Below are 27394 nucleotides of genomic sequence, written 5' to 3' on the forward strand. Positions count from 1 at the left end.
CTATGTAAGGCCACTTTCTCCAAGCTATCCTACCCTCCATCCAGCTCTTTTAGCATGCCAAACTCTTTACAATGTTAGGGTTTTAGAGTTTTGATTTCTGTATGTGTTACGCACGTAGGGGAAACCACAATTTCTTTTTCCCTTTTACTCAGAATATGGCTGCCTAGTAAGAGACTACATTTCCTAGTTGGCTTTTCATCCAGGTGTAGCCATGTTACAAAGCCATATGATACCAAGAAGATACGAGTGTAAGTAATTATCTCCAACGTATAGAGAAGACACTAAGATTATCATTATCGTGCTTCACGGGGAGGATACAGGCTTACAGAGGTTCAGTAATTCAGTTACTTCAAAGTTTATAATTTCAAGTTGAGACTCTTTTATGCTCCGATATCTCTTGTGAGTTTAGTTTGCCAGAGGCAGATGCACAAAATCCAGACAGTTATGGGATATCTGTAACTGAGATTCAGGTCCTCGTGAATGATGACCATACCAAGGCAGTTCAGGTAGTTCCATGATAGCCTCTCCGAACATCTGAACATTCAGTCAACCTTCCTGTACAGGTGCAACGTTCTGGTCATCTGTTTGAAGAAGTTTTTCCCAGATGGCCATCTTCCTTTCCTTCCTGCTGGCTGGAAATGGTGACGGTGGGGCAGCTGTAGAAGTCACAGTGGAGGATGACAGAACTGCCCTTCTCAGCCCAGATCCCTAGATGATTTTACAGCAGAGCTTGACTACTGACCCTGGACTGTGAGGTGAAAGTGAAACTTTTGTTGTCTTACCCCTTAAATTTTAGAATCAGTTTATTAACCATCACCCCCAATGAATATGCCCCAGAACACCTTTCTATCAGTAGTAAATCCTACTGACGTTTCAGGTCTCAGCTTAAATGTTCTTTTCTTGGAGAGGTCTTTCCCAGTCTCTCAATCTTTTTTTTTTTTTTTAAGTTGACTTATTTATTTTGAGAGAGAGTAAGAAAGTGTGGGGGGAGAGGCAGAGAGAGGGAGAGAGAGAGAATCCTAAGCAGGCTCCACACTGTCAGCATGGAGCCCCATGTGGGGTTCAAACCCACAAACCATGAGATCATGACCAATCAAGAGTTGGACATTTAACCAACTGAGCCACCCAGGTGCCCCCAATCTCTCTATCTAAATGGTTTTCCTTTACATGCCTTATCATTTGATCCAGATCTTTTCTTTTAGAAAGCTCAGCAACATCTAGGTCTGTTTCTATTTATGTGATTATTTAGCTCTCCCCCTCATTAGACTGTAAGCTCTATGAGTGCAGGACCACACCTGCTTATTCACCAGCACTAATGCACTATCAAGCACATAGTTGGATCCCCAAAAAGATTTATTATGTAAATACAGCTAATAGTAGTAATTTAGGCAATAACTGTCACTTATTAAATATTCACAATTTTCAGGAGTGGTACTACTACGTGTTTTACACACATCATCTCATTTAATCCTTTCAACAACATATAGAGAAGGCACTGATAATATCACAATCCCGGTTTACTAGAAAAAAGTAGGTTTAGAGAGGTTCAATAATTCATACAAGATCGCATAGTTCAAAGCTTATATTTTCAAGTCAAGAGGATTGCCTCTGTGCTTATATATCTCTTGAGAGTATGGTTAGCAAGAGTTGGGTGCACAACTTTCAGACACTTCTACTAATGGAGAATTCCAGGATTTCTACTAATTGAGACTCAGATCATAGTGAATTATGACCACCTCAAAGCAGACTGGTTTGGTCTGAACATGCCTGAACACCCAGCTGACTTTCCTATGCACCTGCAAGACATATTCTTATCTCTATGTAAATGCAGCAGGAACAAAGCCTAAGCACTGTTTATAATTTTAAAATATTCTCTAACCCCTGTGTAGTTAATTCAACATAAGGCATGAAGAAACATTCTTCTGAGCTCCCAAAGGAGTGACTACAAGATTTTTTTGATTATTTTTTTCTTTGTTTCAGTCCGGGATTTGATCCAGAATGGATTGATATTTTAGAATTATGCATGATATTTTCTTATTGCATATTTGTTGTTAAATGCCCCCCCCCCACACACACCACTCAAAACAAGCCAAGAATATAATAGCAGAAGAAAAATCTCTAATTATAGAGAAGCTTGTGTACCAGATTGAGAATGGTATTAAATCAGGAGTCAGGGCACTGAGGATCTAGGTTTGCAGTGCCCAGTATGGTAGCCTTTACCCACAGTAGCTATTTACATTTAAATTGAAATTAAATAAAAATTAAAAACTCAGTTTCTCAATTGCATTAGCTGCATTTTATTTTATTTTATTTTACGTTTTTCAATTTTTAAAAAACTTTTATTTAAAAAATTTTTTTAAATTCATTTATTTTTTAATTTACATACAAGTTAGTTAGCATCTAGTGCCACAATGATTTTGGGAGTAGGTTCTTAAATGCCCCTTACCCATTTAGCCCATCCTCCCTCCCACAACTCCTCCAGCAACCGTCTGTTTGTTCTCTGTATTTAAGAGTCTTTTATGTTTTGTCCCCCTCCCTCTTTTTATATTATTTTTGCTTCCCTTCCCTTATGTTCATCTGTTTTGTATCTTAAATTCCTCATGAGTGAAGTCATATGATATTGGTCTTTCTCTGACTAATTACACTTAGCTTAATACCCTCTAATTCCATCCACATAGTTGCAAAAGGCAAGATTTCATTCTTTTTGATTGTTAATACTCCATGCTATATATATACACCACATCTTCTTTACCTATTCATCCATTGATGGACATCTGGGCTCTTTCCATACTTTGGCTATTGTCGATAGTGCTACTATAAACATTGGGGTGCATGTGCCCCTTCGAAACAGCACACCCATATCCTTTGGGTAAATACCTAGTTGCAATTGCTGGGTTATAGGGTAGTTCTATTTTTAATTTTTTGAGGAACCTCCATACTGTTTTCCAGAGTGGCTGCACCAGTTTGCATTCCCACCAGCAGTGCAAAAGAGATCCTGTCTCTCCACATCCACGCCAACATCTGTTATTGCCTGAGTTGTTAATGTTAGCCATTCTGACAGGTGTGAGGTGGTATCTCATTGTGGTTTTGATTTGTATTTCCCTGATGATGAGTGATGTTGAGCATTTTTTCATGTGTCGGTTGGCCTTCTGGATGTCTTCTTTGGAGAAGAGTCTATTCATGTCTTTTGCCCATTCCTTCACTGGATTATTTGTTTTTTGGGTGTTGAGTTTGATAAGTTCTTTATAGATTTTGGACACTAATGCTTTATCTGATATGTCATTTGCAACTATCTTCTCCCATTCTGTTGGTTGCCTTTTAGTTTTGCTGATTGTTTCCTTCACTGTGCAGAAGCTTTTTATTTTGATGAGGTCCCAATAGTTCATTTCCGCTTTTGTTTCCCTTGCCTCCAGAGACATGTTGAGTAAGAAATTGCTGAGGCCGAGGTCAATGAGGTTTTTGCCTGCTTTCTCCTCCAGGATTTTAAGGGCTTCTTGTCTTATGTTTAGGTCTTTCATCCATTTTGAGTTTATTTTTGTGTATGGTGTAAGAAAGTGGTGCAGGTTCATTCTTCTGCACGTTGCTATCCAGTTTTCCCAGCACCTCTTGCTGAAGAGACTGTCTTTATTCCATTGGATATTCTTTCCTGCTTTGTCAAAGATTAGTTGGCCATATGTTTGTGGGTCCATTTCTGGGTTCTCTATTCTGTTCCATTGATCTGAGTGTCTGTTTTTGTTCCATACTGTCTTGATTATTACAGCTTTGTAATGCATCTTGAAGTCCAGGATTGTGGTGCCTCCTGCTTTGGTTTTCTTTTTCAAGATTGCTTTCATTATTCGGGGTCTTTTCTGGTTCCATACAAATTTTTAGGATTGTTTGTTCTAGCTCTGTGAAGAATGTTGGTGTTATTTTGAGAAGGATTGCATTGAATATGTAGATTGCTTTGGGTAGTATTGTCAGCTACATTTTAGATGCTCAACAGTCGCATATGTCTAGTGGCTACTGTAAGAGACAGTGCACATTAGTGTGGCTTTTGAGGCCACCAAGGCAAGTTTCCTGAGTGATGCTGTTTGGATTCTGATGGGCTGCTGTGTTGATGTGGATTCGTTTTATAGCTGCTATCAGTGCTTGAGCCGGAGCCATAATTGAAGGCAGTGGTATTAGGGGGACCTTCTCCATATATAACGTGAAGAGAAAGAAGTCACCTCTGTAGATTCAAAACAGCCTCACTCCTTCTTCACTGTAACTTCGGCCTTAGCTAGAACCAGGAATAGGCCTAATTATCCTGGTATTGATCTGGACCTCATGTAGTTACTTCCTCAGCTTCGCTCTGCAAATGTGTCCCTTATAACAATCCCCCAAATGTATAATTTGTTACTGTGCTGGGAAAACACTGTGCTTGGCATCAATGGTAGTGTGACCATCTTGATTCGGAAAGAAAGAGGAGAGGGTTTGTGAAGTCAGTCACCTATTGAACAATCATATCACTGCAAACTATCATTTCTATATAGCATGTTGTAATGGGGTTAATCTAAAAGTACTGTAAATCTTCTAAAAACCTCTACAATACTATTTTAAAAATCATTGCAAGCAGAGTCTGCCTTAGGCTAAAGTGTATATTCAGTATACTCGGAGTCTGTTCTCTCTCTCTTTCTAATTGGTGATGATGACATCTTTTATGTTAAAGAGTTATGTAAACATCCTCCCTTCTGGGCCAAGTGCCTTTCTCTGCAAAGATGTCAGATCAAAGTGTAGTAAAAACTCATCTGACCATTTCCCTCTGCATCGTTCCAAACTCACTAGCCCCAAATGTTGTTCTGTCCTGTTGGGGAAGTCCGTGCTCTATCTTGCTCCTACTAATCTTCAGAGATGGGACCTTTACAATTTGTTCCAGGTGTAGAGGCAGTGACACTAGCCAATGCAGACACACCTCAGGATTATCTGACCCTAGGGAAAGACGTGGGGAGAATTTACCACCAGTGTCCTCCAATATCCACTGGGGGCACCAAGGGAGTCAACAGCCTCTTGCTTCTGGGTGCTCCCATGTCATAAAAGTTCCAGGGCATAAAGCAAGAGACATGCTATGTAGCTAAGGCCAAGTGCTGTCAAGTTATACCTGCTCAGAGCTGTTTATTGTATGAATGGCAGGGTACAGAGAGGGCCCAGAGGATATGAGGCAGGGCACAACCAAAAAAAATAATTACAAATAACAATAACTAAAAAGTCTACGGACTGTATGAGAATGTTTTCTGTTGGTGCAGAAAACAAAACTAAGTATTCTGGTTGAATTTTTCTGGCAAAAAATGTAATTTATTTGTTTGGATACAGAATGTATCCAAGGAAGTGAAATGAGCATCCAGTTGGCCAAGATTCCTCCAGTCCAATGTTCTGACTGTTTTCACATCCCACTTCTTGGTATCCCCTGCACAGCTGCCTTTGTTCCCAGTTTGTTGGTCTCTGAGAATGTGGCCAAGCAAAGCAGGTTGTGGTTTTATTGATAAAGTTTCTTACTCTCCTAATCTGATGGCTCACAATGAGTCAATATGTGGTTTTTGCTGGGCCTTTAGGTAATGCAACTGTCATTCCAATAGACTGCAGCTGCCTGCACTTTGGTTGGTTTGGATCAGTGCCTGGGTTGCTTCTCTGCTGGCTAATGGTAAAGGGAGGTCAGCCAAGTCCATCATAGATCAGGAATAAAGCTTTATAACATTGTTGAAGGGAGGAAGCTACGAGAAGCCAGAAAAAGGGGAGAATAAAGGAATGGTCCTCTTTCTTGGCAGATAAGAAAAAGCATGCTCAGATGTAGACTGGGGTTCTAATCACAATCGTGTCTAACAGGATGAGGAAGCGTGGTTACATGGTGAATTGCATCCCTCAGGGGCACCTTGACGGAGCAACCTTTATCATAGTTTTCGTGTTCTAGTACAGAGGTCTGCCTGCTCATCAGAGCCATGGTCAGGTATGCTAGTTGTTCTTTTAGGGAACCTACAAACAGTGCTCCTTACAACTTCCTGAATTATGAGTCTTGATCCAATTAAGATACAAAAAAATAAGTTAGATCAAAGACCAAAATACCAACCTTCCTGCTAATAAAGCTGATATTAAAAGTTGCAATTGGTATCTATGGGTAGATGCACTCCTTAATACTGGACGCCAGAATTAAGCAGACTTATCTACCTAGTCACAAGCTGAATTGGAAATTCTCAGACATCCCCTATGGGGTAAGCTGCTTTCACACACAAAGGAGAACAGAGCAGATCACTTGCTATAGGTGGGCAGGTGGCTGTCGTGGGAAAGGTAAGAGGAAGATGTTAGTGGCTGTCATGGGAAAGGTAAGAGGAAGATGTTATGCAAACCATTTGGTTCATAACAAACTCATCCATCTAAATAATCGTAATCTTCCTCTCAAAAGAAGAGAGACCAATTAACTTAACTTTTCAAGATGCCACTTTTCCGTAGGTAGATGCATCATGAGAGAGTAGAAGCAAGTTTACAGGTAAAACACCAGCTTTTTCTGAGCAGTACAAGCTGCTCAACTTGCACACCGCCCCCCCTCCCCCCACCACTATCTCTTCTTTGTGGATGGGCTTGCTGCCAGATCCTGTACCTTCACGCTGTGACTCATTCTGTTGTTGAAGATTTTTTTTTATGTTTTTAAATTTATTTTTGAGATAGAGAGCGTGAGTGGGGCAGCAGCAGCAGCAGAGAGAGGGGGATAGAAGTGGGCTCTGTGCTGTCAGCAGCGAGCCTGTGTGGGGCTAGAACTCACAAACCACGAGATCATGATCTGAACCAAAGTCTGACACTCAACTGACTGAGCCACCCAGGTGCCCCAGTTGCTGTAGATTTTGACTCCTCTGGGTTAGTACTGAGACTGATAAAGAAAGGATGACAAGGAAGCTAAACTTTATGAAGAAAGTATGTTTATACCCATTTGTTTACTCAACAGAAAAATAAAGCTTCAAAGATATTAAGATACATACTATATTTCAGTGATTCTAAGAACCTTACTTGATCACACTTTAACATCTCTGAAGTCATGATATGCTTACCACTAATGGGGAACACAGATTATTTAACTGGTATTTCTCTTTCTAAATGGTATGTAAAATAATGATGACTTATAATCTATAGGGTCTGAGAATCAGTAAGTATCTAATAAATGAGGAGCCTAAAATTTGTCACCTGGGTTGTGTGACTTCAAACTTCAGAATATTTTTTGGCCCACAACACTTTCCCCCTGAAATATGCAGGCAATTAAGGCAACACGTGTTTCATGTTTTATGCAAATAATTTCCTCCTTTCCCCACAAGCCTTCACATACTGCCATCCAAGTTGGCATTCAGTCTTGCTTGGCCACATCTGCCCAGAATTACATTCTTGTGGAGCCAAATTCCTTCTTTTGTGAAGCAAAGCTTCTTACTGAGTTCTGTGAAGTGCACTGATGATATGTTCACTATCACAAGTTGAACTAATATTGACTGAATGTTCCAGCAGCTGGGCCTTGTTAGAAGAGTAAACTGGGGCTGACGCTTTATGTCAACTCAAGTGGAATGTGAGGGAAAAGGCTGGGGAACTTTTCTTATTGCTCAAGACTATTCCCTTTTGCAATCAAGAAATGTGGGAAATAACTGAAGTGATTATTTCATAGTTGATTTCTCAAGCAATACTTTGGCATTTTTTTCAAATTCATCTTAAGTGTCTCCTTCATACAAAGTGTGAACGAGAGTATGCTACCTGCCACTGAGAATCTGACATGACATGAAAAAGGAACCACTGAATGCACTCTTGACTAGTAGAATAAGAGAGGCTCAGAGAGGTGATATGGGGGTTTGAAGAAGGAAGAAATCACATACGTATGAGAGAATTTCTCTCAAGCAGAGATGGGATTGAGACTTCTGGTTTCCTATAATGTCAGTCTCCAATAGGGTATTTGGAGACACTCTCATGGAAAGCAAATCAATGGTAGATAAAATATTTTTTTAAAAATCTTTTAAACGTTGGGGCGCGTGGGTGGCTCAGTTGGTTGAGTGTCTGACTTCTGCTCAGGTCATGATCTCGCGGTTTGTGAGTTCGAGCCCCACGTCTGGGTCTGTGCTCACAGCTCAGAGCCTGGAGCCTGCTTCGGATTCTGTGTCTCTCCATCTCTCAACCCCTCCCCTGCTCATGCTCTGTGTCTCTCTCTCAATAATAAATAAATGTTAAAAATTTTTTTTAAAGTAAAAAATCTTTTAAAAGTTGAACAGCCAAAAAACAATAAGGAATTATTAGATCAAAATTTGAAGAAAATCAGGAACTCAGATAAATAAGTGGAGTATAAGAGCCCCTTTGTCCCTAAAGCAATTTGCTAATTCCCCTAAATCTGAATTTTAATTTTGATGACCCACTTATAATGGCCAGTCTAATAGAAGACTGCCTTCAATAAGTTCATAATCCTGGACACTGCACAGACAGGATGAAGAAGAACCAGGTGTAAACCAGCCCTCGACCATATTTCACATTGAATGGCTGAGTCCAGGTAATATTAAACTTCAAACTTGAAGATTTAAGGTGGTCCTGGACTGATAGAGATTTGGAACACAAATCAAGTTGGAGAAAGGCAATGAACAGCATATGGTCATACACCATCATCAGGTTCAATATACTTTGCTTCCACCAAGGATATGACCACATCCATGCAGACATTGACATTGTATAAGGGTGTGTGTGTGTGTGTGTGTGTGTGTGTGTGTGTATGAGTGTGTGTTGATGACACTATAAATTGACACTTGTAGCTATTACCACGTTTTAAAACTGGTATCTTTAATGACAAGGGATCTGCCTACCTTTGCGATTTTCTCAAATGAAGATACTGGGTGAATATTTACGTCAAAAATATCCAGCTCAATATTTTACCTGGATTACATATCTTTCTTGCCATAAAATAGTTTCTCTTATTGTAACAGTACTAAGTATTGAGTAGTGAGTTCTTTCAAAGCATTTCTATCTTCAAAATATGCTAATCATGCATCAATGTCCTTTGAGAATTTGTAATTTAAAAAAGCGATTTTTCTCAAAGCACATGACAGACATTTTCCTGGAGTAATTGGAATTATGGAAAGGTGTCACATATCTGGTGCATGCATGCTATCGCCAGCATCATTAGTCATTTGAAATATGAGTATAAAATACAAAGGATTTTTTTCCTTTCAGTCTCCATTGTTAGATCACCTTCAACTTTCTGACTCCCACACGCTGGCATGTCCCCGAGTCCATCCAGAGACCTCTTCTCAAATTTATCTACAATCAAGACCAAGGGTAACTTACTTAGGTCCATGGCTTTTATTATCACTTGTATGTTGAAGATGCTTCCACTCATGTCTCCACCTCTCATCTTTCCTCTGAGCATCAGGACGGATGTTGCAACTATTCAACGTCTCCAGTTCGGTGTCTAACAGACACCTCAAACATGGTAAGACCAGAAGAGAACGCTAGTTAACCCTCCAACACAAACTTACTTATCCCTCGTCATCTCTTAATAAAAGGCACCGCCATTCACAGACCAAACCTGCGTTGCCTGCCTTGATTTTTCACTTTCTTTTTTTCACCCCCTGCCTCAACTCTATCAGCAAATCTGTCGACTTTATCTTCAGCATTTATCACTCATTCAATATTTCTTGCTCTCCTGACTGTTACCTCCTTAGTCCAAGCCACCATCACTGTCTCATAGGAACCACTGTGACAGCCATCAAACTTGCCTCTTTGCCTCCTCTCTTGTTCCAAATCCTCACTGTCCATTTTCTACACTGTAGCCAGGGCGATATTTTTAAATGAAACAAACTTTTCACTCTTTTACTCTCAGCCCTTCAGCGGCTTCTCATTACACCAAGAATAATATCTAAAACTTTTCCATGGCTGCAAAGTTCTTTATCACTGTCCCCATCTACCTCTTCAACTTCATTTCTGAGACCCCCCCCCCTTTCATTTATTCCACTATGTCAACCTTCCTGCCCTACTTATTCCTTTAGAATGTGCCATTCACAATTTTATTTCGGGAACTTTGCTTTGCTCTCCGTCTGCCAGGAATGTTCCTCCACCAGATATTCGCATGACTTGCTCCCACATTTTATTTGGTTCTCTGTTCAAATGTCCTTTCCTCAGAAGAGTATTCCCAGAATATCCTAGCAATTCCCTTGCCCCTTCATTTTTCTTCCTTGCCCTATTTAATTTTTCTGTTATAAACATCAGAACATATAGTAATGCAACCTGATATTATGCGATATATTTGTTTATTTGTTATTGTCTTGTGTCCCACGCTATGATAGGAACTCCATGAAGACAGGGCTTTACTGTATCCTCGGTTTCTGGAAGTAAGGCAGGAAATAGAGGTGCTCAACACATATCTGTTGAATTATTAAGTGAATGAATGGATGAATGCCAGTTTGCCAGTCTCTCTCAGATTACCTGGAAAGGAGTTTTCATTTACTAATAGGCATAAAGCTGGGTTGGTCCAAGACCATGAAAGATTCTCTTTGCTCTCCATTTTCTAGAATCTGGCCTTGGAAACTGGTTAAACTTAAATAAAACAGTTATTTGTTTATTCTACATTACGAGATTATTAAATCTCTCCATTCCATTGTATCTGCTTGGGGGGATAATAACAGTGCTTACATCATAAGATTGTTATAGAAATTTGAGAATGTAGAGTAAAAAAGGTATTCTAAGGTACCTGGCATATAATAAGTGCTCAGTAAGTATTCTCTGTTGCCATTAATGTTATTGCTGTTATTTTAAATTTAGAGTTTCCTCTTTACCAGTAATGGGTTACTCTCCCTCTCCCTGCCTTGCATGGTGGAGCATTCATTAAATTTTGTCTATGTGTCTATATGTCTATAATATTGTCTCTGTACGATATAGGCCGCTCTGTCCTCACTTTGCACAGAGGTGTAGGGTTACAAAAATGACCATTTAAGAAATTTGTGCATACTGGAACCAGAATCATACAAAGCAAGGGCTGCCAGTATGTTCGACTAATTCTCGTGATAGTCTTTTTTTTTTTTTTTTTTTGCCAGAATTCTGAGTCACAAGAATATATTCCTGTGCTGTACCCACTTCGTTCTTCATTGCACTTGCCTTTGCATCAGTCTAACTGTGAAAGACCTTTTCATGGTGGCTGCTTTTTTGGCCTTTGCTGTGTTATGTGTAAATAAAATGGTCTTGTTCCTTCTCATCTTTCATTTCTGATTTTATTTATGTGGCTTCTTTCTCTTTTTTTTTCTTAAAAAAATTTTTTAATGTTTATTTATTTTTGAGAGACAGAGAGAGACAGAGTGTGAGCAGGGGAGGGGCAGAGAGAGAGGGAGACACAGAATCTGAAGCTGGCTCCAGGCTCTGAGCTATCAGCACAGAGCCCAACACTGGGCTCAAATCCATGAGCCACGAGATCGTGACCTGAGCTTAAGTCTGACACTTAACCAACCAACAGAGACACCCAGGTGCCTCTCTTTTTTTCTTGATGGAGTCTGTAGAAAGTTTATCAATTTTGTTTCTTTTTTTTTAAAGAACAAGTTCTTGGTTTCAGTAAATAATCTCACATTGGAGTTTTAGAGAGGGAACTCACTTGTCCCATTTCTCCGTGAACCTGTCTAGTCTTCCACAAACCCTTTGGGAATATATCCCACCAGTATGGGATATATTTTATATACATAAAAATTGGGTATATCAGCTCTTTCCCACTTTGCATACAAGCGGTATAGTTATCTGCCACATTCACTGTCCTCACCTTACCACTTTCTCTCCATTTCTGAGATGAGGTTTTTGTGAAAGACTAGTTTATATAATTTTCTTAGAACTTCTTTCGAAGGACAATGAAAGAAGCAAATCCCCAGAAAGGTGATAATTCATAACAGGCCATCCCTGAACCAAGTCTTCATTCTTAATCTTTGAACACAACCCTTTTTTGTGCCATTTTGTCAAATTTGTTACAACCAAATTTGCCATACAACAAAAGTGTCCTTCTCCAAATGAATCATGTCAATACAGGTACATATAATCTTTTCTTTCTTTAACCTGACAGATAAATGCATTAAGCTCTGCTTGTACTGAGTCTTGTCAGGTATCTGAGGTTGGGTCTTCTGGTCCTATCTCCTGTTCTCCACTGAGGTCCCGCACAACTTCACAAGCAAAGTAAAGAGGATATCAATTCTTCCCTGCTGGCTTTATTCTGCCTTCCCTGCTTCTCTCTTCTTCTAGGCCATCCCCTCCTGCCACCCAAAAAAGATATCCATAATCACTTAATACAAGATGAAATTTGTCAGCTTAACAGCTATACAAATAGCCTCACAGACTTTAAAATCTAGCTTGGCCTTGACTAGAACACCTTGCTGTAGCTACTGAATAGATGGAAAAGGCACTTTTCCGAGAAACAGGATGACATTGCACATATACATATGAAAACAGAATCCCTAAATATAAGAAAAAATTGCCTGGAGTGTTGACAGTCACCAATTTTGAGTGTAAGTTAAGGGATGGAGGGGAAATGCGGTCAGAGAGCAAATTTGACTTGCCTTGGGGTGACCATGGTTTGAATAGATAGTATTTACCTCTCAAATGTGAAGCAAGCTGGTCATTTTCTAGATCTCAGTTGGGCTGAATAGTGCATCACCTCATTTAACTGTCAGAAGGATTAGAAGTCTGGGCATAAACATCTGTTCAGAGTTATTAAGATATAGATATTTGGGGATATATTTCTTAAGACAATTCCCACATATAGGAGAGAAGTTAGCAATAGCAAAGTCAAATGGGGTGACATCCTATTATTTAAACTAACAAGCTGGGAACAAGCCCTCATGAAATACAGTCCCCTAGCCAGCCAGAATCCCATCTGCCCAAAGAGAGTAAGACCAGCTTTTTCCTTATTTCTTCCCCTTAATTATCTACCTGCCCCTAAATTTCTTCCCCATTGCTCTGTTGTAATGCTTGAGATTCCACTATTGCAATCATTTTGGGGGCCTAAGGCTTATTCAGTTTTCAAAGTCCACTCACTACTAAATGCCTACTTCATCAAGCTCCCACTTACCTTTCAAATCTCAGCTCCTGTGTGACCTCTTCTTTGGATTCCACCCACCCTCCCTGTCCCCTGGTTCTCCTGGGCAATTGAAGCCACTCTGACCATACTCTCATTGCTCCTGCCCTGTCTGTCTGAGTTCCCACCATATGAACAACTCCTTGTAAAGTGTCTTTAGAAGGTTTGATGGGACAACAAAACAGAGAGTAAGATAAGGGGACCCAAGGGTGGTGGTGAGGGTAGGTAGCAATTATAAATAAGCTGATTAGAGTAGACTTGAGAAACTGACATTTGAACAAAGACTAGAAGAGGTGAGAGAGTTAGCCACAGAGATATCTGGAAATAATATATTCCAGGCAGAGGAAACAACCAGAGTTAACAAACATTCAGTCCCTAATACCCTCACTAACAATAGGACCTCACCTCCTGCTGGGTTCTCCTCGATCACTCTCTTCAGGCACATTGACTTGCTTAATGACCCCTGAACAACTCATACATACCCTGCTTTAGGGCCTTTGCGTGGCTTGTTTCTTCTGCCTGGAATATATTATTTTCAGGGGAGACCCTTGGGGGGAGTGGGGAAGGGCAGACCTAAGGCTTTGTTGGCTATTATAAGAACTTGGGCTTTTCTGTGAGTGAGATGGGAAGTTATCAAAAAGTTTTGAGTAAAAGAATGTCATTATCTGGTCTATGTTTTAAAAACACCACTGTGGCTATTGTTTTGAAATAAACTGTGGGGGTGAGGGTGGCAAGTGTAGAAGCAGAAGTCAATTTGGAGGTTATGGTATCCCCAGGTGAGAGGTAAGGCTAGCTCAAACCAGGGAGGTAATAGCTGACATGGTGGAAAGTGGTCAGATTCTAGATATATTTTACAGGTAGATTCTCCAGGGGTTTCTGACAAAAATAATGTCTAATGTGTGGGTAAAAAGAAGTCAAGAAAAACTCCAAGATTTTTGGCCTGGACAATTGGAAGCCTAAATTGCCATCAACAATAATGGTGACTTGCAGGCAGACCAGATTTTGGGGGCTGACCAAGAGTTCCATTTTGGATATATCAATTTCAAGACGTCTGTTAGATACTGAAGTGGAGTTGTTCAGTAGGAAGTTAGATGCACAAGTATGGAGTTCAGGAGAGGGTTCAAGGGTGGCATTCTAGGTCTGGGAGTCATTAGCACATTGATGCCGTCATCAGGATCTGTTCTTTTCTCTTTCTAAACTTTGAAATTCTTTCTCTCCTTCTCTACTCATTGTACTTCTTTTGCATTAAAATTTTTTTCATGTTTGTTTATTTATTTTGGAGAGACTGAGAGAGAGAGAGAAAGCACATGCAAGCAGGGGAGAGGCAGAGAGAGGGACAGAGAATCCCAAGTAGGCTCTGTGCTGTCAGCATGGAACTTGGCTCGGGGCTCGAACCCACAAACCGTGAGACCATGAACTGAGCCAAAATCGAGTCAGATGCTGAGCTGTCAGCACAGAGCCTGACACGGGGCTCAAACTGACCAACCATGAGATCATGACCTGAGCTGAAGTCAGACACTTAACCGACTGAGCCATCCAGGCAAGCCCAGAAGTTCCTGTTCTATAAACTTATGCTATAGGTATACTCGTATGACTTGTATACACAAGAAATGAATACATAAATGTCACTAAATCATTATTTCTTTTTTTTTAAGTTTATTTATTCTGAGAGAGAGAGAGAGAGAGAGAGACAGAGACAGAGAAACATGTGCGTGAGCTGGGGAGGGGCAGAGAGAGAGGAAGAGAGAGAATCCCAAGCAGGCTCCACACTCTCAGCATGGATCCTGATGTGCAGCCCAATCCCACAAACCATGAGATCATGACCTGAGCTGAAACCAAGAGTCAGACACTTAACTAACTGACCTACCCAGGTGCCCCCACTTAAACTCTTAAAATATTTACCATGTACACATTTTCTTTCAATAAATATGACACATGTATCTATTTGCTGATGTAAGTTTGAGCCCAGAAATAGCAAATTAAATAAAATTAAGTGACAGTAGGAATATGGGTCCCTTTTTTGACCAGATGGCCTCAGGGGTATCAAAATTTGAATGACACCAAGAAAAATGGGTCAGACCTGGGTCCATCCAATGTGTTTCGAAGCAAATCTTAATAATGGATAATTTTCACAAAGGATCTGATTAATGGTCATTCTTAATTATTGGCCTGCCTTATAGATGAGAGATTCATCTCATCTACTGATACCTGTGTTTTAGAACAATCACTTTGCAGTGAATAAGATGGATTGGAATAGGAGCAGACTGGAGTCATGGATACTAGTTTGGAGGTATTTCAGGGAAATGGTTGAAAGTTTGAGAAGGCCAGAATTAAGACAGTGGCAGAGGGAAGAGAAAGGAAGGCTGGATGAGTGTGGGAAAGAGTGGAGAAGAGGCAGAACCTAGAGCCTGGCTGGATGTGGGGCAGGACAAGGTCAGTCTATGATGACCCCTAAATCCCTCGCTTAGGCAGCTGGATGAACTGTATGTAATAAAATAGAAAACCAGAGGAACAGTGGGTCTGGGGAAAATAACAAACGCATCTCCTTCACCTTGAGCTCTCTGGCCCATGGGGTAGGGCATCGTCATGGGTGATTGTGTGTTTCAGGGCAGGATGAGGATGCAAGGTAAGGGGACAATTCTTTTCAGCAGTGACAAGAATTGAATCTCAAGAGAGGAGAAAAATCCCTGTGGGGATGATGAGTTCTGGAAGGAGGTTCGGCTAAATTAAAATGATAGCATATTTTTATTGGCACCAAGAAGAAAATACAGAAGACAGGCAGCAGTCCAGATCAAGATTATAGCATGTGACGACCTAGTGGGGGAAGACTGCTATTGCTGGCAAGGAGTAGCAGTCAGGATGTCTTAAACAGCCTGATGAACTGCCGTGTCATGAGGAAGAAATGCACCTCACCCAGAAACACACAGAGGGTCTCTTTCTGGAGATTTTATGTCTCAGCATCCCACAGTCTGGGTGTAACCAGGGTGGAGTTTGTTCTGTTAACTAAAGCGGAAGTAATGGAGATAATGGAGTAATGGAGGATAAAAATCAGGATTCCTGGCTTCACGCCTTGGCTCTGCCACGATCTGGTTTTATAATATCTAGCAAGTCAGTTGGTCATGTTGATTTTAAAACTTCCTCTGTGAAATAAGTTCAAATGTGAAGCAATTGTTATTCTGACAGTTTATGTAATTGAGGAGCAAATAACCCAGACTTGAGGGGGACGGAAAGGCGCCCTGGAGGAGGTGATATACAAACTAAGATCATCCCTCAAATCTTAGTTCCTTTGTATGTTAGGTCAGGTTCAGGGGAAGGAGGCAGGGCAAGGGGAACCAATTTAAGCGGAGACAACAGTATGAATATGAGCTTTAAGCCAAGAAACGGAGACTAGCTTCACAACAAGTACGAGCAGTGTGATGTGGTCCCTAGAGCAGAAAGAGATGAAAGGCATTCACCTCTTTAGTTCTTTTCATTTGCTTTCTAAAATTCATACTAGTGTTGACATTTTATAGAAGAAGACACTGAAATTCTGAAATAGGATCTATCTGCCTCAAATCCTGTTTTAACTACCGATTTTTACCACTTCCCCAGAAGAACACATGAAGAGGGGTGGGGCAGGGTGGTGGTGGGGGGGCAGTAATGAAGGTACACTTTTCTCAATACATCCAAGCAGGTTACATTTTGAAAAATTCGTTGAACCTAAGAAAATCATAGTGAAAAAATGTAACATGTGTGAGACGGTGTCAAACCACCAACATAAGGAAGTAAAAGATTTCTAGTAAAATTAGTCACATAAATGAATCACTAACCGTGGCTTCTTCTTAGGAGTTCACTGTATCCTTTAGGCATAATTAACACAAGCCAAATTTGGTGACCTTGATTCTTCATAAATGTGCATAAAAGGCCACAGCAATCTGATATTCTTTTACAACTATTTCATCCACAGCAATTCCATTTTAGTTTATTTTTTAAGTTTATTTTATTTATTTTGAGGGAGACGTATAGACAGGGCGAGTGGAGGAGGGGCAGAGAGTAAGGGAGAAAGAGGGGGGCTCAAACCCACGAAAACTGTGAGAAACTGTGAGAAACCTGAGTCGAAACTAAGAGTGGGCTGAGCCACCCAGGCGCTCCCACAGCAATTCCGTTTTTAAAAAACCACGTACGTATTCCAAAGACGTACCGCAGGTGTGACCTTTCCTTGAGCCCTCCTTCTGGAAACACTTGCCACACGGTATAGGTCATGCTTATTCATTCTAAGGTCTTTTCTCTGTATTTTGGATCTGGCAGGTTTATTACAATGTAGTGAGGTGTGAATTTTATGTTTCTATGATGCTTAGAATTTGTTGGGCTTCTAAATATGAAAATTTCATCTGTCTACAAAATTCTTAGTCATTAGTGACAATTTCATCTGTCTGCAAAATTCTTAGTCATTATTGTTTCAAATATTACTTTTCATCCATTCTTCTCCCCTCATTGCCTGGAATTCGTTTCAGAAGTAATTTAGATATTCTCAATACCATTCTTGAAGTCTCAATCTTCTTTTTGTACGTTCTGTATTTGCATCTCTCTAGCGCATCTTAGATTCACGTGAAACAATGGTCTCTCTAGCTGAATCTAATCTATTGCTTAAGCCCACGGAGCTGTCTACCAGCTACTCCGGAAATGGCCTGCCTCATCCTGGGGTGGCTCCTGACCATGTCTCCGTGGTGTGTTTACACTCTTCTGTTCTAGGGTGCTAGACCCTGAGTGGATACATGACATAAACTGTGCCGATTAGATCCCTTTCTCTTGAAATTTGGAATTTGATATTCTAAAATATTCAGTCTTGTGCTTGTGGTCCTGAGATAGTTCCTGCAGCAAGCCCGACTTGAGGGCTAATTGTTGATATACAATACTTCATGATTTTTCACACTTATTTTCAAAGCAATTTTATTTTAGCATCTCCTCTTAACAATCCTGAGCAGGAACGAAAAGGATTTGATTTTGTTTTGTTTGCCACATTTTCACATTTACAATGGAGTGTAGAGAAGTGAAGATACTTGTTCAGAATTGCAGACCTTCGACCTTTTGCCCAGGGCTCTTCCAATGCATGCATATCACCTCTTGAAGGCACAAGAGTCTCTCCTGAGGAAATGCATTTTCTCATTTGTCTTTGTGTTTCCCTTTCACGCATGAAGACACACAGGAGTGATCGAATCCTTCGAAGGATTCAATTCATAAAAACTCTCGCTTCCCTGAGAACCATTTCTTCATTCTACAGTGGTGAGTCCCAGATTCCATGTTTGTACCATGCGACCACTATCCCTTGCCACAGTTTATTGGACCTCTGTGGACACCTGGCTCGATATAGCCAATGAGATCTTCTCTTTCGGGAATCAGACATTGAATCTTAGGGAAAGCAAGTTATTTTTTTGTGGATGACTTGTCATAGAGACCCAAAAATCAGAGAAAAAAGAGAAACCCCAGGCCAGCAGAGAGAGGCAAAAACATAACAGATGACAAGAGGAAGTCCTGAGGACTCCAGTGTCTAGGGACCGAATTCATTTCCGCTATGGACTGAATGTTTGTGTCCCTCCAAAGTTCGTATGTGGAAATCTTAACCTCAATGTGATCGTGCTTGGAGGTGCGGCCTTTGGAAAGTAACTGGGTCATGAGAGTAGAACCCTCATGTATGGTATTAGTGCCCTTATTTAAAAAAAATGGTCAGAGAGCTAGCTCTCTTCTTCCTCCATGTGAAGACACAGCAAGGAAATAGCTATTTGTAAACCAGGAAGAGGACCTTTTCAAGTACTTGGCCTTTCTGGCACCCTGATCTTGGACTCCTGGCTCCCAGAACTATGAGAAATAAGTTGTTCAAGCCACCCAGTCTAGGGTAATTTGTTAGCAGCCCCAACTGAGAACATCACTCATCTGTTAAAACATTTTTATTTTCAGAATGATAAAAAAAAATATATACATATATATTCTCTCAATATGGTGTTGCATATCCAGAAATTCTACTTAAAAGAAGTTAAATGGTTAAAACACAGCCTTAGTTCTGCATTTCCTATTTCATCTTTCCGAGGCATCATCCTCATGATCTTCCTTGGGTCTCAATGGTCTTAAATTTCCTTCCCTTCCTCTTCCAACCTGATGACTTTACAGTTTCCTAGGGTGGGTTGCCTCTACTCTTGGCTGAGGTTATCTATCAGGTTTGCTTTATTTAAGAGTAAATTCTTAAAATTTAAGACCAGTCTATCATACAACTGTATGAACCCCATTTTCTTCTTATTAAATGCATAGATCTTATAATGAATGAAAAATTCCTGTAAAAGGAGCATTGCAGTTTTGACAGCTGTAGATAAACAACCTTATTTATACTGAGATCCAAGGTTGTGGATGACTAAAATGGGGAGCAAGTTAAAGCCTTTGGAACTTAAAAGTTCAAGCAATCCAAAGGCCAGAGTGTTGATAAGTTAATCAAAAAAATGTTGATGTCATTGAGAATAATATCAAAGGATAGGGTCAAGTGAAAAGCAGTGATCAAATGCCAGAGTGCCTTAGGAAGTTAACTAGTAGGGCACAGCATGGAAAAGGTGGACTGTACTAAGATGTAGTGAGCCTAACTAGGAAACCTCTAACCTACTATATGAGTTTAGAGAGTATTCTTACAACATAATGGAAATTTCATAACCCTCCCTTCCATTATTCCCTCACAAGTAGCCAACCACCTGCCTGAAAATAATGTTTAGGTTGTCAGAATAAGTAAAGAAGGCAGTTCATTTTAGTCAGAAATTAGCATAACTTGATGCTACTCTGAAAGAAACCTCTGGAGGATGTCCAAGCTCACGATGATACCAAGGGCTTCCGATATCCACAGGATGTGATGTTCCTTGTGTGACCATCAGTTAGGGGCACTACAATACAAACAGAGTAACAGGTGACTATACAGATACACAGGATTTCCCATGTGTGGCCCCTTGTAAGAAAATAAGAAAAAACCCAGAAGAATAAAGAAAAAAATCTCATGTATTTGGTAAGCTAAAAACAGATAGCAGCCATAATTAAGCACTTTACATGTATTATCCCATGATAGAGCAAAGTAAGAACAAATGAAATCATGTAAATCTCGATGGTAAGTGAGTTATCCAAAATGACATAAATTATAGTTGTGGATCTGGAACACTAACCCATAGCTCTATGAGTCACAAACCCGAGCTCTTCCCACCACATTATACTACTCAACTGCCAAGGTGATCCCCTGGTGAATCATAGTTCCACATACCCTTAATTCGTTTTCCTTTTTTAAATTAATTAATTAATTAACTGTTTTTATTTTAGAGACAGAGAGTGTCAGTGGGGGAAAGGGGCAAAAGGAGAGGGAGCAAGAGAATCTTAAGCAGGCTCCAAGCTCAGTGAGGAGCCTGATGGCGGGGTCGGGGCGGCGGTGGGGGGGGGGGGGGCAGTGGTTGGTGATCCCATAACCCTGGGATCATGACCTGAGTCGAAATCAGGAGTGGGACACTCAACTGACTGAGGCGCCCAGGCACTCCCTTTTCATTTTTTAATTTAAAAACCCACAAAATTTAGTTTTTCTAATATGAGTCATAATCTCTGTCTTATGCACTGCGTTGGCTTAGAAATCCTACCATGACTTTTTTTCCCACAAGTTAATCCAAATACACTCCCATTATCACCTGCCTGTCCTTAATGTATCTTCTCCATTCACCAATTTGCAAATTCCATGTGAAGTCTAGATTCTAGAAATGTTGTGCTGGAAGTAAATTTTTTTTTCTAAAGGGATTTTTTTTTCTTTAAAACTTCTTTCACCAAATGTGTCTATTGCCTGCCTACCTTATCTGCATAAGATAGTTTCTAGCAATATTAGATCATTTTTATATTTAATGGGGATACTTATAACACAGGTCAACTTGGATATCATGTTAAATAGAAGGTAAGAACCAATGGTTCTCAAACTTGGTCATGCATCAGAATCTCCTGGAGGGCTTACTAAAACACAGGTGTTTGGGCCTGACACCCAGTTTCTGATTTCAGTATGTCTAAGCTGAGGCCTAAGAATGTGAATTTCTAACAAGTTGCCAGGTGATGATAATTCTGCTGGTCTTGGGACCACACTTTTGGATTCTCCGGTATAGACTCATTCTAATCTTACTGTAATTTTATTCTAATCTATGGCAGAGTCTGTATATATTCATAGATATCTTTAATTAAAAGAAAAGAAAGGGAGTTTGAATATGAGAATCCTTCGAATATGAGAATCCTTGGCGTTAATTATACCTGTTGATAATCTTTTTGATCATAATCATCACCCATTCAGCGTTAGGATCCAAACAAATTAATTTCCCATCTTCCAATGTGACTCTGGAAAAAAAAAAAAAAAGAGCATTTTGGTTAAGTAATAATTGTACATAATTGAATAATGTTTTAAATGTATTGATTAAAATGATATCAACATGAAATTTTATACTTAAAATGGACATATGGATTTCTCAAACTACATTAATACTATTATTGGAATATGACTTTCAGTCATACCAGTATACACAATGAAATTTTAAAAATCAATTAAAGATAAAATTTTTTCTTAAAGTTTTTCAGATATCAAGTATGCAGCAAACATTTAGTAGACTTATGCTACACAATTGTTAGACTGGAAAATCTACACAAGGGTGATATCTTCCGGGATTCCAGTTATCAACCACTTACTCTATATTCTTTATCATTATACCTGGGCTAATTGTGTTAGCTTTTGGGACCTCATTAAAGTCTCATTTATTACTGGGGGAGAGGAGAACATAAATTGCTTATTTAAATTAATTCTGAAGCTTAAGTTGCTTCTATAGTTTTTTTTTTTTTAAGTTTATTTATTTATTTTGAGAGAGAGACAGCTGAGTGGGAGAGGGAGAGAGGGAGAAAGAGAGAATCCCAAGCAGGCTCTGCACTGTCAGCGCAGAGCCTGATGCAGGGCCAAACTCACGAAACTGTGAGATCATGACTTCAGCCAAAATCGGGAGCGGATGCCTAACCACCTGAGCCGCTAGGACACCCTGCTTCTATAGTCTTAAACTCTACTTGGCAGAACCACAAATCTCTACCTCTTTGAAGTTCATTGCATGAATGGAGGACCAGATCATAATAAAAACGATAATGATAATAACGTAATAATAACCCCTTAGCAAATTACTAATACACAGATAGCCACAAAGCATCATACATAGTGGTAAAACCTCGAAAGTATTTCATTTGAAAGCAGAAAGAAGATAAGGATACATGCTATCACCACAGTCACTTCCACAAAGCTAGAAAGATAAAAGGCATAAAGTTGCAAAGGAGGAAAGTAAACTGCCATTATTGCCAGATAAACTACTCAAGTAAAGAGTTGGTGGTTACAAAATCAATACAAAATTTGGTCTAAATGCTAATAACAACTAGAACAAAATTTTATAAAGTTATTCTTTACAATAGCATCAAAAAATATAAAATGGGGGTGCCTGGGTGGCTCAGTCGGTTGAGCGTTCGACTTCGGCTCAGGTCATGATCTCACAGTCCGTGAGTTCGAGCCCCGCGTCAGGCTCTGTACTGCCAGCTCGGGACCTAGAGCCTGCTTTGGATTCTGTGTCTCCCTCTCTCTCTGCCCCTCCCCCACTCATGCTCTGTCTCTCTCTGTCAAAAATAAATAAACATGAAAAAAATTTTTAAAAATATATAAAATGACTAGAAATGTGGGTTTTTTTAATAATACAAAAGAAATGGAGACCTTTATGGAGAAAATCATAAAACTTTGGTTCAAGACATTAAAAGAAGACCTTGATAAAGTGGGTTTCTACGGGATTGATAAAATGGGATTCTATGTTCTTGAAATAACTCAGAATCATGAGGATGTCAATAATTCACAAATTAATCTATAATGTCAAAGAAACTCAAAATTATGATGTAATTAGTGCAAATTTGCAAGCTGATTTTAATATTTATATGGAAGAGCAAAAATCCAAGAAAATGTGCTCTGAAGACAATGGAAGAATTTTCCTTTCTTTATGTTAAGAATTACTATAAAATGTTAAAGATAGTGCACAAGTAAAGACAAATCGATTAATGGGACAGAATAGAGGGTTCAGAATTGAGGGGAACTCAATTTACCGAAGAATTAGCCCTGCGTATCAGTGGGGAAATGATGATATCTTAATAAGTAGTGCTGGAATAATTGATGAACTATTCGGAAAAATAAAATAAAATTGAACAAATCTCTCACATCACATACTAAAATCAGTTCCAGGTGGGTTAAAGTCTTAAATACAATGGAAAAAAATTGTAAAAGTTTTAGAGGACAATATAGCAGAATATTTCTGTGAAGTCTGTGAAGGAAAGTTTTTTTGAAACAAGACACTAAATGTGCCAACCAGAAAAAAAAAAAAAAAAAAAAAAAGCATATTGTTTAACTCGGTATGTAAAAAATACAAATTTACATTAATTGAAAGGACACCATAGAAAGAAGGAAAATACGAGCCGCAAATTGGAAAATGAGTTTTGCTATCCCTAAATCTGACAAGCGATTAATACCCAGAATATGTAAAAAAATACCTGTGAACCAATAGGGAAATGATAGTATCCTAGTGGGAAAAGAAGCAAAGAAATGAACAGAAATTTCACATAAAAGGGAACATACATGCTTATGAACACATGGAAAAAAAACACTCAACGTCATTAATAACAGAGAAATGCAAATTAAACGAGCAATAAAAGATACCGTTATATACCCCTCAGGTTAACAACACCAGATATTGGCCAAATGTGAAACAACAAATGGTTTTATGTAGGAAGGAGTGTTCGTTGGTACTGTTACTTTGTAATACAGTGTGGCATAACCTAATAAGGTCAAAGATGTGCAAACCTTAAATGAAACCCAGCAAGTAATATGAGAAACGCTCATATACCTGAACCATATATGGAGGATGTTGATAATCGCAAAAACGTGGGTAGAACCCAAATGTGCTTATCCAACAGTGGACTGGATAAGCAAATTTGGTATTTGTTGAGTTAGTATTCCTACAACGGGATACTAAGTGCCATTTAAACTGAATAAAGGACAGCTAAACATATCAGAATGCATGTATTGCAGAATAAAATGTTGAATAATAGAATTAAGTCAAAGAGTATATACAGCATGATGTCCTGAAGTTCAAAAGCAGGCTGTCTTAGTCCATTTTGGCTGTTATATATATATAAAAAACACCACAGACTGGGTGGCTTAACAAATACCATTTCTCACAGTTCTGGAGGTTGGGAAGTTCTTGGTCAAAGTGCCATGGATTTGGTGTCTGGTGAGAACCTGCTTCCTAGTTCATAGAAGGCCACATTCTTACTCTGTCCTCACATGTCGGAAGGTTAGGGAGCTCTCTGTGGTCTCTTTTTTAAGGGCACTAATCCCTTTGTTGAGTGATGAGGGCCCCACCCTCATGACCCAATCACCTCCCAATGTTTCCTCCTCCTAATAACTGTAACGCTGTGGCTTAGGATTTCAACATATGAATTCGGGGGTGCATTCATTCAATCCACATTCAATTCACGCACATTCAATCCACAACACAGGCAAAACTGTAATTGTTTTAGATTTCATACATAGATGGTATAATGATTTTTAAAAAGCAAGAAACAGCAGCTCAAATAGTAGTTATTTCTTAGCTTGGGATGGGTATATGATTCTGAAGGTGTATTAGTTTGCTAGGACTGCAACAATATACCACAGACGGGGTGGCCTGAACAACAGAAACTTAGTATCTCACAGGATGGAGGCTTTAAGTTCAAGATCAAGGTATTGGCAGGTTTAGTTTCTTCTGAGGCCTCTCACCTTAGCTTGCAGATGGCCATTTTCTTGCTGTGTCCTCACAGTCCTTTTCTTTGTGTGTGTGTGTGCATTTCTAGTGTCTATTCCTCTTATAAGGACACTAGTCATGTTGGATTAGGGCCCAGCCTTATGACCTCACTTAACCTTAGTTACCTCTTTAATGATCTTATCCCCAAATACAGTCACACTCTGAGCTTTTGGTTGGTAAGACTTCAAAATACAAATTTAGAGAGGACACAATTCAACCCAAACACCAAATAGGTGTTTTGCATGTTCAGGCTTCTGATATACGAATTATATTCTAGATTTTGGCCTGGGTGGCAAGTGAACAGATTTTGTTTTATTACTGATCTTTAAACTGCATGTATATATATTTATATACTCTTTTGTATGCATGTTAGACAGAATCCTAAGACTCACCAAGCTTTCCTCCCTCGTCTCCAGGAAGACAATGAGATTACATCCATGATTATGTCATGTTACATGGCAAAGGGATTTGGCAGATGCAATTAAGGTTACTGATGAGTTGACTAAATTAATCCAAAGAGAGATAATTCACATGTAACCACGTGGGCCCTAAAAGCAGAGTTATCTCTGGTTAGTAGCTGAAGAGAGATATTTGAAGCATGAGATCAGATCAGTGTGGGATAGATTCTTAGTCATGGATATGGAAGAAGCTACGCGGAAGAAACTGAGAGTAGCCTCTAAGAGCTTCGAGTGACCATGAGCCAATGGCCAGAAAGAATATGGATACCTCAATCCTACAACTGCAGAGAACTGATTTCAGCCAACAACATAGATCATCTTGGAAGTGGGTTCCTCCCAGATCCTCCAGACAAGACTTCAGCCCAGCTGAAATCTTAATTTAAGCTTTATGAAACCCTAAGCAAAGAAACTGGTCAAGCCATTGGCCTACCGACTTACAGAACTTTGAGATAATAAATGGGTTTATTCTATGCCACTGAGTTGTGATAATTTATTACTTAGGAGTGAACCAAAACACTATGTATGATATAGTTCAAAATTTTAAAAAGTTTCAATAAAATGCAGAAGTGTTCTCCCCAGCCTCTAAGCTCTATATTTGTTGAGCTTATTTCTGATGCTTCAGAAAGATTGTCACACCGGCTTTGAGAGCCACTAAGCCATACGGACTCACTATGTTGCCCAAGTGTATAATAGAGAGATCTCTAGAAAATCAAGAATCACCCATGTATTCTTACTGAGGACCATGTAACTTTGCTTCTTGCACATGTTCTTTGACTTCAAAGGCCACTCAAAAGAGTTCACACACTAATCATGTTCCCATTTGAGAGCATTTTACTTTTTTGGAGAGGGTACATGACATTTTCCGAGAGCATAACCACTGGACACATCTTCCCACACTGTACATGAATCATGCTCAGGGCCCTGGTCTCTGGTACTCCCAACGTACTGTATTTTTTTTAATGCGAATGTCCGCGTTGCAAAGCCCAATCCTAGAGGCTACCATTCTCCTCCGCACCTTTACTACTTACATGATTTCTTTCCTGCTGCAGTGAACACCTTCGGGTATCAACTGGACATGTTTAATGAATTTCGGAGAAATAAGATCAGAATGTGTCTGAATACACTGACATCGCAACTCTTGCCCCTCACAGAGATTGGCTGTGTAAGAAAAGAATGGCAAAACCCCGAGTAAGAACAAAGATAGCGGTTATGTTTTTCCTTTATCCATGCAGCAGGACACCCAGTTCCCAAAATAAGTACCAGTAGGCTAATTTAGAGAGACAAGCATGCAAATCTAATCACCTGCTATTTTTATAAACAAACATTTATTAAGCATCTACGATGTTTGAGGAATGGATACGCGCACTAGACCAATAATTCATTGCTTAAAAGTATGCATGGTCAATAAAATAACTTATTTACAGATACAATCAACTTGATTTCCTTCTATGAAAAGTTTTCGACATAAAAATTTTATGTGAATTCTATCAGTTGAAAGAGGCACTTTCTATCTGTCCACTATCATTGCAATAAATACCCCTAAACTTATTTGCAGTAATGCTCCTGCTGTTATCTTGAGTAAGACAAGCACAGATCCTTCCAGTTCAATAAATCCAGGAAGCTAAACATATTTTTAAAATTAATCCAACAAGAAATTCTTTGACACCCCACAATCTAAATACATGTTCTGCCAAGGTTTCAATTTTACAGTTGCTATATTTTGCTCAATGCTAAATACAATCTCATCAGCTCTCGAATCTTTTCTAAATTTTTGCAATGCCTAGAAGGAAAATACAAAAGCTGTAGCTGCTTTACCAAAGATGCTCAGTGCAAAGACAGCCAGCAGGAGGAATCTTCTTTGTGAGCTCTCAGCAGCCATGTCAGTGCTTGATCTTGATCCTAGTCTGAATGGTGGAATCAACACCGCAGCCCTCTTTTATGTGCTTTCTGTAGCCCTGGGAATTTTTTGTTGTTCATGCACTCCCTCTTCATTGAAGGATGAA

The 27394-nt window shown here is 39.5% G+C and overlaps 1 protein-coding gene across 1 annotated transcript; it reads right to left on the bottom strand.

The window, feature by feature from the left end:
- Positions 1 to 19000: 19000 nt before the first annotated feature.
- Positions 19001 to 27376, bottom strand: LOC122218152 (interleukin-8-like). Its single transcript, XM_042936199.1, has 4 exons — positions 27207 to 27376; positions 26420 to 26549; positions 21341 to 21424; positions 19001 to 19959 (listed from the first exon to the last, which is right to left on the bottom strand). The coding sequence occupies exons 1-4, from the start codon at positions 27268 to 27270 to the stop codon at positions 19947 to 19949; spliced, it is 291 nt and encodes a 96-aa protein (XP_042792133.1). The 5' UTR covers positions 27271 to 27376; the 3' UTR covers positions 19001 to 19946.
- Positions 27377 to 27394: the final 18 nt, after the last annotated feature.

Source organism: Panthera leo, chromosome B1 (genome assembly GCF_018350215.1).
Source record: "Panthera leo isolate Ple1 chromosome B1, P.leo_Ple1_pat1.1, whole genome shotgun sequence".
NCBI classification, from domain to species: Eukaryota; Metazoa; Chordata; class Mammalia; order Carnivora; family Felidae; genus Panthera; species Panthera leo.

Bases quoted from the DNA above. Each gene is read 5' to 3' on its own strand.
- LOC122218152 (XM_042936199.1), bottom strand. From the start codon at position 27,270: ATGGCTGCTGAGAGCTCACAAAGAAGATTCCTCCTGCTGGCTGTCTTT. The intron at 26,550-27,206 runs GTAAAGCAGCTA...TTTCTTACACAG, and splicing joins CTTTGCACTGAGCATCTTTG to CCAATCTCTGTGAGGGGCAA. The intron at 21,425-26,419 runs GTAAGTAGTAAA...TTTTTTTTCCAG, and splicing joins TGCAGCAGGAAAGAAATCAT to AGTCACATTGGAAGATGGGA.